The sequence below is a fragment of the Gopherus flavomarginatus genome, chromosome 6 (assembly GCF_025201925.1).
Source record: "Gopherus flavomarginatus isolate rGopFla2 chromosome 6, rGopFla2.mat.asm, whole genome shotgun sequence".
NCBI lineage: Eukaryota > Metazoa > Chordata > Testudines > Testudinidae > Gopherus > Gopherus flavomarginatus.
Window position 1 is genome coordinate 89,199,954 of NC_066622.1, and position 20,387 is coordinate 89,220,340.

Genomic DNA, 20,387 nt, shown 5'->3' on the forward strand with positions numbered 1-20,387 from the left:
CAGGAAAAGCCCAGTGAACTTTTGAATTGCATTTCCTGTTTGCCCAGCTTGGAGCTCTGATCAGCATGGGTGGCGATGCAGTCCCAAATCCCAAAAGAGCTCCAGCATGGATCATATGGGAGATACTGGATCTGATCGCTGTATGGGAAGACAAATCTGTTCTATCAGAGCTCTGTTATAGAAGACGAAATGCCAAAGCATTTGAAAAAAATCTCCAGGCTATGATACAGAGTCCACAGCACAGTGCTGTGTGACAAGTGTAACGGAAAGCCAAAGAATCAAATGGACAGCTATCCCACAGTCCCCGTAGTCTCCGAAAAAGCATTTGCATTCTTGGCTGAGCTCCCAATGCCTGTAGGGTCAAACACATTGTCCGGGGTGGTTCAGGGTATATCTCGTCAATTTACTCCCCCTCACCCCGTGAAAGAAAAGGGAAAAAAATCGTTTCTTGACTTTTTTCAATGTCACCGTATGTCTACTGCATGCTGCTGGTAGACACAGTGCTGGGGCAATGAACAGCAGCATCCTCTCGTCTCCTTTCCCCGGTGGCAGACGGTACAGTGCAGTAGGACTGATAGCCATCCTCATCATCAGCCCGTGAGTGCTCCTGGCTGGCCTCAGGTGAGGTCGGCAGGGGGCGCCTGGGTAAAAGTAGGAATGACTCCCAGTTATTCCCGGCAGATGGTACAGAACAGCTGGTAACCGTCCTCATCATAACAAGTGGGGGCTGAACTCCATCAGCCCCCCCCCCCTTTCATGTCTAAAGAAAAGATTCTGTACTGCCTGGACTATCATAGCAGCGGGCTGCTGCGCTCCTCTCCCCTCCGCCATTTAATGTCCTGCCTGGACTATCATAGCAGCTGGAGGCTGCCTCCCCCTCATTTTATCTCACTAAAAAGTCAGTGTTTCTTATTCCTGCACTCTTTATTACTTCATCACACAAATGGGGGGACCCTGCAATGGTAGCCCAGAAGGGTTGGGGGAGGAGGGAAGCAACAGGTGGGGTTGTTGCAGGGACACCCCCTAGAATGGCATGCAGCTCATCATTTCTGTGGGATCTGACACGGAGCAGCTGTGCTCTCTGGTTCTCTGATACACTGGTTCTCTAGTACACTTGCCCCATATTCTAGGTAGGACTCTATTTTTAAGATACAACATAAAGGAGGGAATGACCCGGGGGGTCATTACCATTTTTGTCTTTGCACCCTCAGTGAAGGTCAGCCAGGAGCACTCATGACAGCAGCAGCAGACGGTACAGAACAACTGATAACCGTCTCTGCTACCTTGCAAAGGCAAATGAATGCTGCTGCGTAGCGCTGCAGTACCGCCTCTGTCAGCAGCATCCAGTACACATACGGTGACAGTGACAAAAGGCAAAACGGGCTCCATGGTTGCCATGATATGGCGTCTGCCAGTGCAATCCAAGAGAAAAGGGCGCGAAATGATTGTCTGCCGTTCTTTTCATGGAGGGAGGAATGAGTGACGACATTTACCCAGAATCACCTGCGACACTGTTTTTGCACCATCATGCATTGGGATCTCAATCTAGAATTCCAGTGGGCAGAGGCGACTGCGGGAACTCTGGGATAGCTACGGGATAGCTACCCACAGTGCAACGCTCCAGAAATTGACGCTAGCCTCGGTACATGGACGCACACCACCAAATTATTGTGCTTTGTGTGACCGCATGCATTCAACTTCATACAATGTGTTTTACAAAACCGGTTTATGTAAAATCGGAATAATCTTGTAGTGTTGATGTACCCATAGATGTTATAGACAGAAAAGTATTTAAGCCATCCATTCTATCCTCCTGCTGGCATATAATGAATTGAATCCACCGTACACATGTGGAAGGGCAGATACATCAGCTGAAGGCTTGTCAAGATGGGAAATGTTTCCAGTTATACTAGTATAATTACACAAATATAGTTAAATCTCTATAGTTATACCAGTATAACTCCCTGTGTGGACACTTTTATTCTGGAATAATAATGGCTTTTTCCAGTTTTGTTTAAACTGCTTCCGAAAAGACATAAACTAAATCGGTTTACCTTATACTGTTATAACTTTTCTATGTAGACAAGCCTTGAATATATTATTATACAGCTTTTCCCCTTGATCTCGATGGCAATCAGCTATGCCTTGAAGTTTGAGGATTGATAACCCTTATTTTTTTAAATCCTAACTAATGTAACCACAGATACATTCTTATTCATATAAATGCATATTATTTTACTGAACCTTGATAAGCTATTCGCTGAAAGGGACATGTTGAATTTAAAAATTCTAGACCGGTTTCTTAGCTGGAGTTATGCTAATTTGCATCACCTGCTACGTCCCTATGTATTGTAAACAAATACTTTTCTTAACCTAGATTACTACCAGTTAGAGTATCAAAAGTGAAAAGCATTTAAAAATTTAGTTCATGTCCCACTACTAACGCTTTTTATTTACTGTTTGCACTTCTCTCAGTTTCAACAATGAAAATTCAGTGAAGTCAATTTCAGGGTGTTTGTTTGTTACACCTTCTGCATTGTTTGAGTTTTCAAAACTGCAATGGAGCATAGGTTTTGAAAGTTTAGACTGGGGGCCAATTTTAAAGTGACATCCCTTTAATTTTATTATTGCTTAATTTTTATTTTGGAGTAGATTAAGTGAGATCAGGCAGTAGACCTTTTCATTGGTCTTCATTTTTATCATCTTATTATATCTGCTCTTTTTCTTCTCCTTCCTAAATGATATAGTCATATGAGCCCTGATCCTACAAACATTGAAGTGTTTGCTTACTGTTTCAGAAGACTATGGCCCCAATCCTGCAATCAGTCATTGTACTGACATAGAGTCTCCACATCTTGTGGTTCTAATACTATTCACTGACTTCTCTGGGAATGTCCTATTTCTGCTTACCCCTATGATGCAGCATCTTGCGAGGTGGGGATATAGATCACCACTTTCCTAATCCCAGCACTTTTACTGAGATCCTCCTGCCCCTCCTCCTCGGATGAAAATCCCTCTGCCCACCCCCCATGGGTGGCTCCCTCCAGGATGGGTATCCCTGTGCCATCATGATGGTATCTCCCCACTGAGGTGGGAATCACCCATACTTTCATTATGGGGTCTCTTCCCCCACATCAGGGATTCCTCTATGTCCATTGTGGAAAGTCTTCCTTAAGATAAGGATCCCCGTGATGGAGTGCACCCAGGGTTGGGGATCTATCTGCCATATGAGGGGGTGTCTTCCCTTTGGTTGGGGGGGTCCCCCTACCCCATGATGAAGTGTCTTCCCCTAGGGGGAGGTTCACCCTACTGTCCACCGCAGACTATTTGCCCCAAGAGAATGGGGATCCCTCTTTCTCACGCTGGGGTGTGTCTCCCATGCAGGATAAGGATCCTCATATTCTAATGATGGGGTGTCTCCCTCTGGGATGTTGATTTCCCTGCCAAGATGGTGTCTCCCATTCCGTTGTTTTCCATGGGGATCCCCCATCCCATGAAGGGGTGCCCCCAGGATAAAGATCTCTCTGCCCCACCGATGGGGTGTCTTCCCCGGAGTTGGAGGTCCCGTGCTCCCGTTATACGTGTTCCCCCTCCCTCCATGGTGATGAGGTGTCTCTGGGACAGGGATCTCCTGCCCCCGATGACGGGGTGAGCCCCACGCTCCCAGGAGGGGCCAGTGCTGGGTGCCCCTCACCGGGATCCCGGTGAGGGGCCAGTGCTGGGTGCCCCTCACCGGGATCCCGGCCCCGCGCCGCCAGCCTCACTCCACCCCCATGCTGGGGTCTCCCCCTCCGGGATCCCCTGCCCCCTCCCCCGGCCTGGGGATATCCCCTGCCCCTCCCGGCGGGACGCGGGCTGCCCAATGGAGGCGGAGATGTTGTGCGGGCTGCGGGCGGGGTGGGGGCGCCGCAGAGCCGCGGCCGGCCCGGGGACTGGCGCACTCGGCGGGGAGCCGGAGGCAGAGGCGGGCGCGGGCAGCGGCGCCGGGGCCGGGACTCTGGCAGGCGGCGGCTGGGATGAGGCGGGGGGGCGGCTGTGGGGGCAGATAGCGTCCCGCGGGGAAGCAGCCGAGTGGGGCTCGGAGCAGAGGCGCGGGCCGCCCGGCAGCGCCATGGCGGCGCAGTGCGACCCGCTGAGCGGTTACCTGCCGCAGCCGCTCTCCGACCCGGGCTCCAACAGCGAGCGGAGCGCCGACTCCCCGCTGCCCGGCTCCGAGGAGGACTCGGCCGGCCCGCGGCCCCTGCGCAGCCCCGAGTGGGGCGAGGAGCGATTCCGGGTGGACAGGAAGAAACTGGAGGCCATGCTGCAAGGTGAGCGGGGGAGCCCCCGGGCCGGGGCCGCGGGCGGGCGGGCGGGGAGCGCTGTCTCCCGCTGCTGGGCTAGCGGGGGCGGGAGGTGCGTGTGGCGCTGGGGAAGCCGCGTCCCCGCAGTGGGCTCCAGCGGGTCCCCCTGGCGAGCGGCGCTGGTCTCTCCCCTGGCAGGGGGTGCCCAGCCGCTGTCCCGGGGCCTGCCCCTCTTGCTGGGAAGGGCTGGGACGCAGGCGGGGACTCGCCTCTGCCGGACCCCCCAGGAGCCGGGACACTTGCTGATTGACCCCCGGGTGGGAGGCGTAGCGGGGCTGCTCCTGCTGGGATGTTCCAGGTTCGGCGCTTCTCCTCCAAGCGGCCCCTAAGAGACCGCGTTAGGCTGGAACGGTCCCCAAAGAAGACACTTGAAATGTCCTGGCTCTGAAACTTACTCCCCATCCCCTCCCCGTTCCTGTTCCCTAGCGCTTCCAATCCCATATGTGGATAAACTCTCTGCTGTTTGCAGATGTCAGGGCTTGCAAACCGAGCTCCTTTTGGGGCGGGAAGGGATTCTTTCATAAAGCGGTGGAGACTGAGTTCTGCTGTTTTCATCTGAATCTCTTGCAAAATTCATCTTGAGTTACCCTCAGTTCGTAAAAATCTCACTTACTATTAATACAGGTGTCAAATTCTGTCCCTAACACCATTACTTCGCAGCTCTGTGGTTTCACCAGCAGCATCCTAACTATAAACGCTATTAGCATTACTGGTATTGAAATAAAGCCTTGCTCTACGGTGAAAACTGTAAAAGAGGTTGTAAAAGGTTTCAAGGTAATCTGGAATGTCGTGGGCTACTGGAAAGACTTTAAAAAAAGAAAAAGGAGCTTTCAGCTCATCTAAAGCATTTCAGATTTTTCAGGAACAGGACAGTGTTTTGCTACCTAGCAAAGTGAGCTTTCATAAAATGGAAGATTTCAGAATTGCAAGAAAACTTTCCATTTCTGGAGTTTTTTGAATATCAGAGTCCTTTAAATAATGACTATATTCTAATTTGATCTAGATATTTTTCTAATATTTTTCTGTTTTAGTAGGAGTATTGCAATCTAGTTTTTTTTGAACTGATAGATTATCCATACCATATCACTAAAATAATACACCTAATAGTACAGTGTGCTCTTAAGGCAAATGATTTAGAGGTTATTTTAGGTGAAAAATCTTAGTTTTGAAAACAGTAACATTAGATACACATGAGTAGAAATGTTTGATAATGTTTGTGTTAGGGTTAGGATTTGTTATACATTTATATTGTTTCTTGTGATGAAATCGCTTGCATTTTATTCCACTGTGTTTTGAATTATGTCACTCTCGTGAAAGTTAAGTAAACAGGTTTTGAAAAAAATATTAATATAAATAGAAAATATTGTTTTAAAGGTGGATATACCTTTTGCTGTAGTCCAGTGAAAATGGAGCTGAGTTGCAAACTGTTACCTTTAAAATTTCTGAGAGGATAAAGCATATTTGAATTGAATGAGATTATGGAACTTCAAAAAAGTGCACTTTTATTTTCTTAAATGTGTAGGATGACACATGATAGTTGATTGAGCTTTTTTAAGAGGAGGAACAGGAGTACATTATTAGCATGCATTTAACATGGCCTGTGCAAGCCACATAATTTTATGGCCACTTATTGTGTGATGTATAAATACTGTATACTTGACTGACTTTTTTTTTCTTTTTCAACTGTTGAGGCTGCATTTTTCAAAAATCATAACAGGAAACTGGTAGCTCTTCATTTATGTATTATTTCACCAATGAAAATATTTGCTTTTATGCACGAGAGCAGTCATTCTAAATCTGTAAACATAGTGCTTTTTATTACCTTCTGAATTACTTGAAAGTGCACTGAGTAACTTAAAAGCAATGTTAGAAAATGTAATCTTTGACAACAGGAAAACAAAATGGAAAAAAATCTGGTCCTATAATTCATATTCCCTGAATATGATAGTGTAATTGGAATTTTGTAATTTAAAAAAATTAAAGATGGAAAAATGGTAGAGAGATTGAGGGTGAGATAAGGAAAAAATGAATTCCAAGTAAATGCACTATTTTTTTGGATAAGTTTTGGAGAAAACATTTTATTGTAGCTAGAGTTATGCCAGTAGTGAACCAACTCCTAAAAATAAAAGGTGTGGGTTTTTGTTTTTGTTTTTTTGTTTTTGCTTTTTTAAGAATCTGTCAGCTAAAATTGTTCAATTAATTTCCTGAAAATGTTTTACTCATCATGACTGTCACTGAACGTCTGTTGAAATTTTTTAAGACCAGTGGTGGTGGTCTGAGAGGAGGGGAGGGGGAAAGGGAAGAGGATGCTGGAGTTGAAGTAATTAGGAAAATTGGATTGTCTGCCCAAAAACTCTGGTATGACTTGCTGATTATAATGTTTGGAATTTGTTTCAAATGAGATTCTCTCTCCTGGGGGTAGGTTAATCTTTAACCAGTTAATATTTTGTTACTAGTAGAGAAATCTCATTATGTAATAAAGAGTGCAGAGAAGCATACAGTTTTTGTTATACCTAACTGAATTAATTTTAAACTTGTGCTCATCCAAGATGTCTTAAAACGAAATGTTGTAAATTGCACATAGACACTCAAAAGAGGAGGTATTCCTGAAAAAAGGTCACAATTAAAAGTGCTGTAGGAAAATAGAAGGTTTTCTTCACTTTTCCTCCACCAGTAAAACAAACTTCCATTACCTCATCCCACAGCCTCTGTCTTTCTACTGCCTGAGGCGGTAAGGGTGGGAGGGCAAAACAAACCTCATAAACAGAATCCAGTCTGATTATATAGCTGTGCCATCCAGTGGTTAATGCATATGTATAACTTAAGAGAGAAAATTGTGATATTCTGTGTTATTTCAGCCTAGCATGCATGTGCCATAGATCATTTAAATTGTATCCCTCACACAGCAGTATATTGAACAATAGCATATTGAATTCACAGTAACAAGATTTTTTTTATAAATGTAAAAACTCTGACTACCATCATATTGAATGAATTTCTAGTTAATTGGTATTCTTGCTGGAAAAAAAATAGACTTCTTAGGAAATGGAATAAAGAGACGAGCATAATAAATTAGTCTTTCTCCATCAGAAATGGAAGATTGGTAAAATTAAGTTTGTTGGAAAAATTCAGGAAAGATACTATGGAATAAAGTTACATCTTAAATTAATAGTTTATACTCACAACACTTCCACTCAAGTATCTTAAAGTGCTTTACAAACACGAAAATAATCTCTTGACCATGCTGGATGCTGCTATGCTCCTTTTATAGATGGTTAAGTTAAACACAGACAGTGACTGCCAGAGTGCCCCAGGAAGTCAGCGGTAGAGCTGGGAATAATACCCAGAAATCTATGTTCACATTACTATGATCCAGCTTCTAGACAATATTGAATTTCCCTTTTTTTTTCTTTTCCTTCTTTTTTTTTTTTGTATTGGAGATGACCATCCAGTGAAAGTATAAACTTTGACTTACCAGGGTTTCTCATGGTCTTTGGAACAGAACTACTCTAGTGCCTTAGAAATGCACCAGTAGGAACACATTAAATAACTCGTATGGTCAGATTTCCTTTTTGTTATGTCCAGTGTTATTATGATGCTATATTATTTAGTGAAACTCTATTGTGTATGCATACTTTACTGTATACTCTATATAGCATGGTGTACATATTTTATGTTGAACATTTTTCAGTGTAGCTCTGTGAACAAATCTCATTAGGTAGATTATTTTTGCAGAAAGGAAGCAGGAGTCAAACAGTATATCAATGATTCTTTCAGTAGTGACATATTGGAAGAAAAACTTTCCTAATACATTTGGTGCTGTTGTAAACTAAATCTTAGTGAACACTCAATTAAGAAAATAATTCCAAAATATTAATTTAATTAGACACACAAAAATATCACCATAATAGCTGGGCCCTATAAAAGATTAAATTTACAGAAGGCTGTCCAAAAAGTGTAGTCTGACTAAGGCAGTATCTCTGAATAAATCTACAGACAAGATGGCCTTAATGTTAAACAAACAAATAAATAAATACTCAAACAAACCCCAACATTCATTAATAGATTAGGTGTCTTACTAATCAATATTTAAAACGATGACAGATATAATGTGCTTTCTATGTCATACCTCAAAATAGGTTTGAATATTGTACACCTGTGTATGGTATATAGCAGTGGTTCTCAACATTTCCAGACTACTGTACCTCTTTCAGGAGTCTGATTTGTCTTGCATTACCCCCAAGTTTCATCTCACTTAAAAACTACTTGCTTACAAAATCAGACATAAAAATACAAAAGCGTCACAGCACACTATTACTGAAAAATTGCCTACGTTCTCATTTTTACTATATCATTATAGAAAATCAATTGGAATATAAATATTGTACTTACATTTCAGTGTACAGAGCAGTATAAACAAGTCATTGTCTTTATGAAATTTTAGTTTGTACTGACTTCACTAATGCTTTTTATGTAGCCTGTTGTAAAATGAGGCAAATATCTAGTTGAGTTATTGTACCCCCTGCAAGACCTCTAAGTAACCCCAGGGGTACACATACCCCTGGTTGAGAACCATTGGTATATAGTATATACATATCTTGTATATTTATGATGTGTCTGACACTGTAGTATCAAGGTAATTAAAATTTAACATTTTTAGAGAAGTATAGTCGGGAACTTCTGTAGATACCATAATGTTACTTATTTTTCCTTATTTTCTCTTGCAGTGTGGCAAAATATTAGAATGTGTCTCTGTCAAGACATCCAATTTACCACCTTCTTTAAAAAACAAAACACAAACAAGCAAGCAAAAATACATAAACTCACCAAAAACTAGACCCCCCTCATGTTTAAGTTCTCATGTTTGTGCCACAGTCCTACTTGACGGGACTCCTTTTTGATCCAATAGATACTCACTCACTTTTAAATATGCTCACTGTTGTCAACAGTGTTGTTGCTGAAACCGTTCAGAAGTACTTTGTTTGGATAGGTCACTGTTAGGTGCATTGCCTTGTACTCATCTAGGGAAAAGGCAGAATATTGTAGCTTTGAATCCTGAAGCTCTAGAAATTTGCCATTGGTCCCCCTGGGCTTGCTTGTAATAGAACACTGTATTAAGGTAGAACGTGACCACTGTATTAAGGTAGAACGTGACTTGAGGTAGTTGAGGTTCTTTGAGTTGGTCCCATGCCCAGTTAGTACAATGTTGAATGTGACTTGTCCCTGTCTATGCTGATGATTCCCCAAGATTGTGCTCTATCTTGATTAATTTTCAAAAAGGCAAACCTTATTTGCGTGCAGACTTTGTACAAAGTAATTGATAAGGTATTATTGACTAATTTTAGGCATTAATGATAACATTTCATACAGAATTAATATGAAATGTCTATACAGAACTCTCAAATTGTTGGTAATTTTGCATAGCTTTTTTTTTTTTCATCCTCCTCCCTCTTTCCAAACTCCCAATGGGCACAATTTTTCTTCTTAGATCCTCTCCTCTGATTACTCATCCTCTGGCTGATAGGCAGAGTGTTTGTTGCCTGCAAGAATGAATGCTCACAAACTGGAATACCTTTTTCCAGAGTAAATATCAGTCCTTTCTGACTGGGGTAAGGCATACTTTAATAGCAATGTAGCTCTAATACAGGGGTAGGCAACCTATGGCATGGGTGCTGAAGGCGGCACGTGAGCTGATTTTTAGTGGCACTCGCGCTGCCTGGGTCATGGCCACTGGTCCGGAGGGCTCTGCATTTTATTTAATTTTAAATGAAGCTTTTTAAACATTTTAAAAACCTTATTTACTTTACATACAACAATAGTTTAGTTATATATTATAGACTTATAGAAAAAGACCTTCTAAGCACGTTAAAATGTATTACTGGCACGCGAAACCTTAAATTAGAGTGAATGAATGAAGACTCGGCACACCACTTCTGAAAGGTTGCCAACCCCTGCTCTAATATGTCCAACAGTTCATCTTAATAAAGTTGCTTCTAAATTAGTCTAATGATCATATTTCTTTTGTATTTTGAATTCATATTTTACTGAAAATAAAATGCCTGACATTGCTTTGTTCAGAATTTATGCTGATGGATGATTGTGTCTGATATACTTCAGCAATAATTCAAAAAAGGCCTGGTTATTCTGCATTTGATCATTTGCATGTTTGTTTTCTATTCTCAAATTATCTTTCATGCAAAACTTTAAGTACTTGGATAAGGAAAATACACTCTTTTCAGTAATTATACAAACAGGTATGAAAGTTTTCTTCTCATACTACCCACATTCCTATAACAGAGTCTGGTTCTCCTGCCAGGGTAATACTGAAATCTCTGTTAATACATTTCCCCTTTACTATTTTGATTCCATTTATTTAGCCTATGATACTTTAAGTTTGGCTGTCTGGAATATTGAAAGTCCTAGAGAAGGAAGACTAGGACTACAAAAATCCTAGCAAAGCTGTGTCGATACGCAGCCCTTATGCTTTAATACAGTGGTTCTCAAATTTTTTTTTTCGCGGACCACTTGAATATTGCCAAGGGTCTCAGACCACTTAATGATCTTTCCAAATGTTGTTTGTGCTGTTAGCTAACTATTGTAAAGCGCTTTGGATAAAAGCTGTATGTTAAAAAAACCAACCTTAATAATAAACTTTTTTTGTTCTACAAATAAAAGTGCACAACTCATATTTTAATAACAGTAGTCTTACCTTTCTAATGCTATGGATATGCCTGCTTTCCCCCACCACAGCAGCCACAGAGCTGACACTGGGAAGGAGGACCGTCTCTCCCCGGCAGCCGCAGTCCTGGAGCTGGAGAAAGTCGCTTCTTTCTCTGACTACCACAGCCCTGCACATCCCAAAGTCCCCCCCACCCCCTTTTCTCACCCTACTGCCCCCTCCCACTACCTCCTATTCCCCCCCCAAGTCCACCACCTCACCTTACATGTGCATCTTTTCCAGGGTCCAGCACGTGGCTCAACTAATTAGGTGGGGGGCCCTTCATTCTCTCGTGTGCGGCCAGCCAGGCATGCACCTTAGAGAGAACTATCCGCGGACCACCTGAATGGAGCTCGCAGACCACAGTTTGAGAAACTCTGTTTTAATACAGTCATGGTTTACAGCAGAAGAATACTCCTTATAGACCTGAGTTTAGTAGTTTTTGTGCTAGGTAGCTGCTTTGTTGCACAATCAAACTCAAATAGTGGGTGCCTGATTTTATAGGGTATTATAGTCCTTGTAGAGCTGGCAAATTGTATGTTATCTATAAATGTATATTGTAAAAGCTGGATTTAAATTGTGCAACAAAATTGATTATTAAGCTTCCTTTTTAGTATTTTTCATTTGGAAATTAACTCTTTTAATATATATGTTATTTATCACATAAATCAATGAGAATCTTTAGAAAAATGTATAATAATGATAGCTATCAGCTACCTAGAATATGCTGTATAAAGGAACATTTTTTACCATCCTTTGATGTAAAGAATGGAGTACTATGTTGGTAATTTCAGTCATGGGCAGTTAGAATTCGACTGACTTAACGTTCTGACATTTGAAATGTCAAATGTACAAGTGTTGCTGGCAGGGATGCAGAGCAGAAGGCTCAATCTTTCCTGTAATAGTCTTTGCTAGTGAGAACCTCACACTGACTCATTAAGAAGAATAAAATTCAAGATACTATGTCTCTTAGTAGAGGCTTAAAAAGTTCTACTAAAATTTCTCACTCTCGTAGTTTTTACTTTCCAATGCATAAAAACTATTCTGGATAAAGACACAGTAGTGTGGTAAGTGGAACCTTTCTAATAGCATTTAGTTTTGGTGTTGACATACATATAGCTGAAAGTTTTAGATATTTTTCTCGTTCAAATCCCAAATGTGCTGACTAGACTTTTCTATAAAAATTTTATATATAATATGTGTATGTGTGAGTATGTATATGAAATGATTTTTGGTGACTTGTAGTTTAAAAATGTTCTTGCATTCCATTAACAATTGTAATAATATCACTTTCTCAAGTTTCTGTGTTTTTTAAGTAGTACAACAGGCTATCATGGTTTGGCATGAACTGCTGAGTTAAGTATTGCTGGCTTGCACATTCCTTTTGGTTATATTATAATCATTACCACCATTGGAAAAATATGCCCTGTTTTGAGTACTTATTTCAGGCTGTTTGGCTTTGTGCCTGTCTGCTGTTTAGCAATGAAACGTACTTGTTTCTTATTTTCAGATCTTTGTGTAGTAGAATTATTTGTGAAGTGCTTCTTAACTATAGTGAAACATCCACTTTAAATGCTTGACAGTAGAAAATAGTGATGGGCATACTCTGTCGCTCTAAATATAGCTGAAATATTTTAATTTATTAAAAATAGTTTCTAGTTCTAAATATGTGAGTCATAATGAATATGCTGTCTAAAGTCTGTGTGTTTCTCATTCAGTTAATTGATGTAATATCAGGAATGTTTGTGTTTGTGATTAAATGTGCAAACTTAAAAGGCGGCGGCTTCAAGACACTTAGCCTTCCTTTCCGAAGTTCCCACTTCCTGTGTATAAGCCATGGAGTTATGAACGTTTGTAGTAGACAGAACTACTAGTTTGTGCTGAAACAGCTGAATGAGTTGAAAGGGGAGATACAAATTTATGTGTTTCATAGAACAGAATGAATTAGAATGCAATAATGACTTTGATTTTGATCCCTACTGTACAGTTATTTTAGTGGGATAATGAACTTCTACAGGCAGTGCGACATTTGGATTAGGGCCCTTGCAGGCCCTGGACTGAAAGTCCATTGAAATCAGCAGCAGTCTTTACATTGACTTCAATGGGTTTTGGTTCAGGCCCTTAAACACTTGGCTAGTTTCTTGAAGGCTGAAATATAATATATAAAAGTAGCATTCCTTCCATGTTAGGTCTGATATTAATGCCTAGGTGTTAATTTTTCTAGTTTTGATCAACATGACCATTTTACATGAGGTTAGTAAAATGACCAGATACAGCGCTGCATTGATTTGCATAACTGATTTATGTGAAGTGGGTCTGATTTACCAGTAATCTTGTTTTCATTTGGAAAGAATTTTTAGGATGTTCAGTATAGAATGTTTTCCCCAATAATAGAATAATGTGTTCTAAAAACCTTCTGTTTGGGTTTTATGTTGAGGTTTTGTTGGAATTGCAGGAAGTATTTTTTTGTAAAGGCAGAAGTAAGTAATCCAGAGCAGTACCTTCATTTATTTTAAATGTAACATGCTTATTCACTTGGCAATGGAGTATAGTGGAACGTCAGCCTTAGACACCATTGTTCAACTTAAAAAACACAGGGGAATCTCTAAAAAGTGACTGTCATCACAGCTCTGGTGTGATTACACCACCTTGCAGATGTGATCGTAATAGATCCCTGAATGAACAGGGAACTGGACATGATGGTAGCAGTAGTGCTGTGACTGTCACCTTTTTCATCCTTCCTGTGAAAGAGCTGAGTATTCCGCCAGCATTGTGGTGCCAGATTGACCAATAATGCTTATGTTAGAGTTGTCAGCCTTTTAAAAGAATCCTATTATGTGTGTCTGTGTGTATGTAGAAAGAGTCAGGCCTGTTGAGTAGGTTGGAAGGGAATGTATATATGTCTCTCTCTTAGTCAGAGTGGGAGGCTGGAGGTGGGTGAGTAGGATTGGATGTTGCTTACATTAGAGTGTGCAAGCGAGGAATGGGCTGTTGGGCTGGAAAAGAGAATCAGCTACGCACTTTTGTGGTCCAGTAGCCATACTGCACTCTCATGGCCATGGTGCTCTCGGTCTCTGTGACAATAGCAGCAGAGAACAGCTCTTCCTATGGAAGATTTGTGAAAATAGATTGTGTGTGTATAATGTATATTGTCTAGTTTTCTAATGCTGAATTGGTTCTCAAGTAGTACATACGATGTAAAATATGTTAAGATATTTGTTGCATGTTTTTGTTCCTGGACTTTTGCACTCCAGCAGGCACCAAGGCTCTGGGTTCCTGAGAATCTTGAAATACGTGTGCCTGTGTAGTGGTTCCCCTGTCACTTCTGACTTGGGAAGTGGAGTAGATGAGCTTCTCACATCAGTTTTTGGTCTTTCTTGTCCCATTGGATGGTCAGGAATTACTCCTTACCTGACAATGGAAGTGCCAGTGCAGATCTTGGAAAAATCCCACCAGTGCCTCTTAAGTGTGCACTTGGAGTGTGGGTGTTTAATTGGTGCATCTGAAGGAGCGCACACTTCATGGAGGAACTGGTGCAATACTTAAAAGTACCTCTTAAAAACAAACTAGGCCATAACATTGAACTCGCTTAAGTTTTTGAATGTAAAAGGTGGTACATTTGAAATCATAAACTCAGGGTTTTCCAACTTGTAACATGGAAATATGTTTTATTTATTTAAATTTTAGAAGTTCCTATATTAAACATAACTTTGCAACACGTGCAACCTGGCATTCTCTAGTCTAGTACATTTTATTTTTGTAGCTTAATGTGTTAGATTTAAGAATGCTATGCATTTAGAGACTGTGCAATGTCGCTGTGTTTAGCATTGATTTGGGATCACTACCTTTTGTGTTTTCTAACTTTGATTTTAACCGTGTTCAGTGGCCTAAGTGGCTCAAAAATACTTGATGAGCTTGTAGGCAGCAAGAATAGTGCAGCTTAAAAAATTCACTTCATAGCCTGAACCAATACTACAGGGTTGTCATATTACAGTACAGTATGAGAATTGGTGCCTGTCCCCAGAGCAATTTGAAATATCTGCTAGGATCTTGCTGAAAACTTGGTTTGTTTCTGCTACCTTAAAAATGCTGGTAAAATGTAAACAGTTCAATTCTTGCATTCTTTAAACATCAGTGTTGATATTTTTCATGTCATTTCAAAGAGCAGCTTGTTAGATTTGAAGTGATGTGTATCAACCTTGTAGTGAAATTTGGGAATATAGGATACTGAGTAGAGGAAATGCAGTCAAGTAAGGATTGATTAGTGGCCTGGGAGTCAGACCTGGGTTCCCTAGCTCGCTCTGCCACTGACTTGATACATATGATGTGATCTTGAGCAAGTCACTTCGTCTCCCACCCTTTGTCTGTCTTGCATGTTCAGAATGTCAGCTCTTCTGGGTGAGGTTTCTCTCTTACCACGTGTCTGTATTGTGCTTGGCACAATGTGGCCCTGATCTCTAGGTGCTGCTGTGAGACAAATAAAAAGTTGAATGTATGATTACTGAAAAATGATTAGATTTGGTTAAAGATCTTGCTTTTGAAAAATAACCACATAGCTGATTACATACATTTAAGAGAAAACCCTCTGTTCATTTAAGCAAATACCAAGCCTCAATTCCTTTCTTGGCTTTTTGCCTGCTGGGAACATGTGTAGATGTAAGCTAATCATGAGCCTTCCATTTTCCATTTGTGAAGCTTCTTTACAGATCAGGCGTTGGAGTCTTCATCAAGTCTCATTTCACTTTTCCATCAAGAGGATGCGATAGAATTTCTATAAGAATTGTGTTCTGTGAAAAGTACGTAGTAATCAGTATGCTTTAAAGGTCATTCATCAGTAGGGCTCTACCAAATTCTCGACCCTGAAAAATGCATCACGGACTGTGATATCTGGTCTTCTGTGTGCTTTTATCCTACACTATACAGATTTCACAGGGGAGACCAGAGTTACTCAAATTGGGGGTCCTGACCCAAAAGAGAGTTGCGGGGGGGGGGTCGCAAGGTTATTTTAGGGGGAGTAATAGTATTACCACCCTTACTGCTGTGCTGCTTTCAGAGCTGGGTGGCTGGAGAGTGGCAGCTATTGGCCAGCCGCCCAGCTCTGAATGCAGTGCCACACCAGCAGCAGCGCAGAAGTAAGGATGGCAATACCATACCATGACAGCCTTACTTCTGCGCTGCTGCCATCAGAGCTGGGCAGCCAGAGAGTGGTGACTGCTGACTGAGGGCCTAGCTTTGCAGGCAACAGTACAGTATGGTGTGCCATCCTTAATTCTGCGCTGCTGCTGGTGACGGTTTTGCCTTTGGAGCTGTGATCCAGGCCAGCAGCTGCCTTTCTCCAGCTGCCCAGCTCTGAAGGCAGAATTACCGCCAACAGCAGTGTAGAATAAGAGTATTAGTACTGCAACTCCCCTACAATAACCTGGTGGACCCCCCCCACAACTCCTTTTTTGATCTGCACCCCTACAATTACAACACTGTGAAATTTCAGATTTAAATAGCTGAAATCATGAACTTTGTGGTTTTTTAAAAATCCTATGACCGTGAAATTGACCAAAATGGACCGTGAATTTGATAGGGCCCTATTCATCAGATTACAATGTGTAGATAGATATTGAAGGCTCTGTTTCTAGTTGATTTTTTTACAGCATTTTTCATCACAAATAGATTGTGTGTGCGCGCACTTCAAAACATTTTCTAAGAAGTTAGTGGGTATCTGTTGAAGTATGCCTTTAGTTGTACTGTGAAATGTATCAACCTGTGAAGCTAACCTAATTTTTCCTTCATGACCTTTATAATGTTGTGGCTTTTTTTTATTCTAAAAGTGCCAAAATGGAGTGCGACTTTTTAAAAATAACACCTTTGCTCTTTTAAAAAATGATAGTGAAATGACTGGTTTGATGGTATTAGGAAAGTTCTTATCCATTTCTAAAACATTTTAAGTAACAATTAATTTGAGTAAACAGGTAAGCAAAACAGCTGATTCTTTTACGATCCCTTAATTCCCCTGTATACAAATTTGATCTATGCAATATTAAGTGGCAGGCTGGACTATCTGCTCTTCATAGCAACAAGGTGGCTGGCAAAAGACGACGAAATGTACCCTTTTATGCTGATTTATGTTGCAGAATCTCTGTGCTGCCTGCTTGGTGGAGCAGGTAGTCAAGGCACTGGATTCACCATGAATTCAGCTGGTTGAATTTTATCCTTGGAAGGAAATGATGATTTTTAACTTTTTGTAAGGAGGGCTTCAATTAACACTTGAAAAATGAGGATTGTTTAAACATTTCATCTGAGATTAAAAGTGATTCTAGTACATCTGGAGTTTAGAAGTGTGCCAGATGGATCTGGCCTGAATTAGACAGCATTTGAGTAATTAAGTAGCTACAGAGCATGAAATGAAATCAGTAAATAGAACTGGTTCTGAAACTCCTCTTTTGGTTTAAAATACCCTGTTTATAAGGGTAACAGAGTCCAGAAAAATCTTTCACAAATATTGAAACTGTCAAAGATCCAGGTTTGAATGCTTAATTTTTGTCATGTTAGTTTTCTACTGTATTTTAGGGTTTATCTTTATTGTATTATGTATCAGTATTGAAATTTAAGATTGTTAGTCCAAAGTTAGTTAATATTGATACATATTTCCATAGTTTACTTAAAAAAAGACTTAATTGTCATATTCTTCTTCAGAATTTAGAGTTGTATTGCTTCAACATTGCTAAATATTTACTTTTTTCCCTCATTGTGTTAACCAAGCGTCTTTAGGATTGTCTGTTGTGAAATACAGTTGATGGTATAATCTAACTTGTGTTCCCCGCTCCCTAATATTATGTGAATGGGAGGCTTTGATTATATCTGGTTTTGCTGGCTGTATTCTGTTTACAGTGTGTATGTATATATGTGGCAGTTAAACATAAGACATTTGGAAAGTTAAGGCCAACCCTTAGTTTAAAAATAAAACTAATATTAGGTCAATTAAGTGGTGCATTGAAGCATTTTAATGTTATGGAAAACTTTAATAGACTGAGATATATTCTGAAGATACTACATCTGACCTGTATGCTAAGGTAATTGAGATGCTTGATGGAGCGTAAACTGGGACTCTGCAAAATTGATGCCAGAAGTCATTTCAGATCTACAGTGTGCATAGAATATTTGCATTCTAATACAAAACTATAATAAATAAATTAAAATTAATGGTTTTACAAAAACCTATTCTTCTGAGAGAGTGCATGTGTCCTCTTTTTGGCTGCTGTTACCCCACCCCTCCACACCATTGAGCTTTCCGAACTTTCAGGAAAACCATGGGAGTGCTCCTTTCTGATGCCAAATGAGTACTTAATTTGTGCCAGGGCTGAGCACAGTTCATAGCCCCAGCACTTCTGGGTTTCCGCATCAGTTTTGAATGTAAAAAATTTGCTTGAGCCCCGACACCTCTTTCTTTACAAATTAAGCACTGCTCCAAATGTTTGGAAGGCTGAGGTTATAATAAAGCCATGTGGCTGCAATGCCTTCTGTTCCTTCCAGCCAGTTTAAAACATGTAAACATTATTTATATTAATTATGTCCTAGAACAGGGGTGGGCAAACTTTTTGGGCTGAGGGCCACATCTGGGTGGGGAAATTGTATGCAGGGCTGGGAGTTGGGGAGTGAGAGAGGGTGCGGTGTGCAGGAAGGGGCTCAGGGCAAGTGATTGGGGCAGAGGAGTGGTGTGTATGAGGGGGCTCAGGGAAGGAGGTTGAGGTGCAGGAGGGGTGCGGGGTGTGGCAGGGGACTCAGGGCAGGGGGTTGAAGTGCAGAAGGGGTGCAGGGTATATGAGGGGGCTCAGGGCAGGGAGTTGGGGTGCAGGAGGTGTGTGAGGTAAAAGCAGAAGGCTTAGGGCAGGGAGTTGGGGGGCGGGTTGCAGGAGGTGCGGCTCCAAGGTGGCAGCAGCTCGCACTGGGGCCAGGGTAGGCTCCCTGCATGCCTGACCTGTCCCTGTCCCTGCACCGCTCCAGGAAGTGCTGTGGCCCCTGAGGGGGCCGGAGGGCTCTGCATGCACTGCCCTTGCTGCATCTCCAGGTACCTCCCCCGAAGCTCCCATTGGCCGCGGTTCCCCGTTCTTGGCCAATGGGGGCAAGGGCAATGCACCCCGTGCCCTCGGTCCCCCTGCCCGGGGGCCTCTTCTGAGAGTGGAGCTGGGCTGCAGTGCCACTGGGGGCAATCACACGGGCCGGATCCAAAGCCCTGAGAGTCCGGATCCAGCCTGTGGGCCGTAGTTTGCCCACCCCTGTCCTAGAACAAAGAAAACTTGTTCATATTTTATCTGTGAAAGTGACAGTTTTAATGTTGTGGGTTGTAGCATGGTCTAGTGGTTATAACATTGGATGCTATTCAATTCAATTAGATGCTTGTCTAAAAAAATCTTCTCTAGGCATTAGTTTGGAGAAATTCTGTGGCCTGTGTTATACAGGAGGTCAGACTAGATGGTCACAGTGGTTCCTTCTGGCCTTGGAATCTATGAATGAACGAGACTGGAAATCAACTTGAGTTACTTTTCCAACTTGTTGTATAATCTTGGATAAAAAATGCTCTATAAGGATAAAATATTTGTTGTTTTTGTTAAACATTTTGTGTGTATGTATGTAATTAGTGCTGTTTAAAGTGTCTGGATATAGGAATTTTGGATAGAGAGCAAACCTTTGTAAACACTTTTATGTGGCTGAGAGAATCCCAATAAATAGCTTTACTGGTAAACAGTAAATACAATATGTGTGGGTACACTTTTTTTCTTAGAAGAATTTTCTTTAGCAGTATATGTAAATAACAGATAAGAGAAAAATCTGTTCTTAATCAGGTCCATGTGCAGAAACATTGAGCGAACTTTACAAAATCTTTAGGGCTTGGTAAACAAACCTTTGAAATACGAATATACAGATGCAGATTTTTTTTTTTGGCATCTTTATTGTGAACACTGAAATGTAACAACTGTAGAGCCTAGTGTGTGTGTGTGTATATATAAATATATATATTTGGTAACTGAAATTTTGGAATGTCAAACAGTTTAACATATGAGTGTTTATTTCTGTGTCCCTTAGCAACAGCCAGCAAATGCTTATTTTGGATTAAGGTGTTTGGTTTTTTTGTTTTTTTTTTAATTAAATATACTTTGGTGACATCCCTAGATAATTGAAGGATTTCTTGGCAGAAATGGGAAGTTATTCCAGTGTTTGAAACATAAGGAATCTTTTAAGTTTAAAACTATGAAAAGTGAGGTCAGCTTTTGTAAATATTTAAATATAATCAGAATACTTTATTAAACAATACTTTTAACATACCTTTACAATTA

The 20,387-nt window shown here is 41.1% G+C and overlaps 1 protein-coding gene across 2 annotated transcripts in view; it reads left to right on the forward strand.

The window, feature by feature from the left end:
- The first annotated feature begins 4,111 nt into the window (after positions 1-4,111).
- The window catches only part of BICC1 (BicC family RNA binding protein 1), a 223,286-nt gene continuing 207,010 nt past the window's right edge, over positions 4,112-20,387 (forward strand). The window contains exon 1 of one of the 2 annotated variants that reach the window (XM_050958574.1): positions 4,112-4,310. In XM_050958574.1, the coding sequence (XP_050814531.1) occupies positions 4,112-4,310 (199 nt within the window). The remainder of the gene's footprint in view (positions 4,311-20,387) is intronic. The other variant, XM_050958575.1, reaches the window with a different exon arrangement.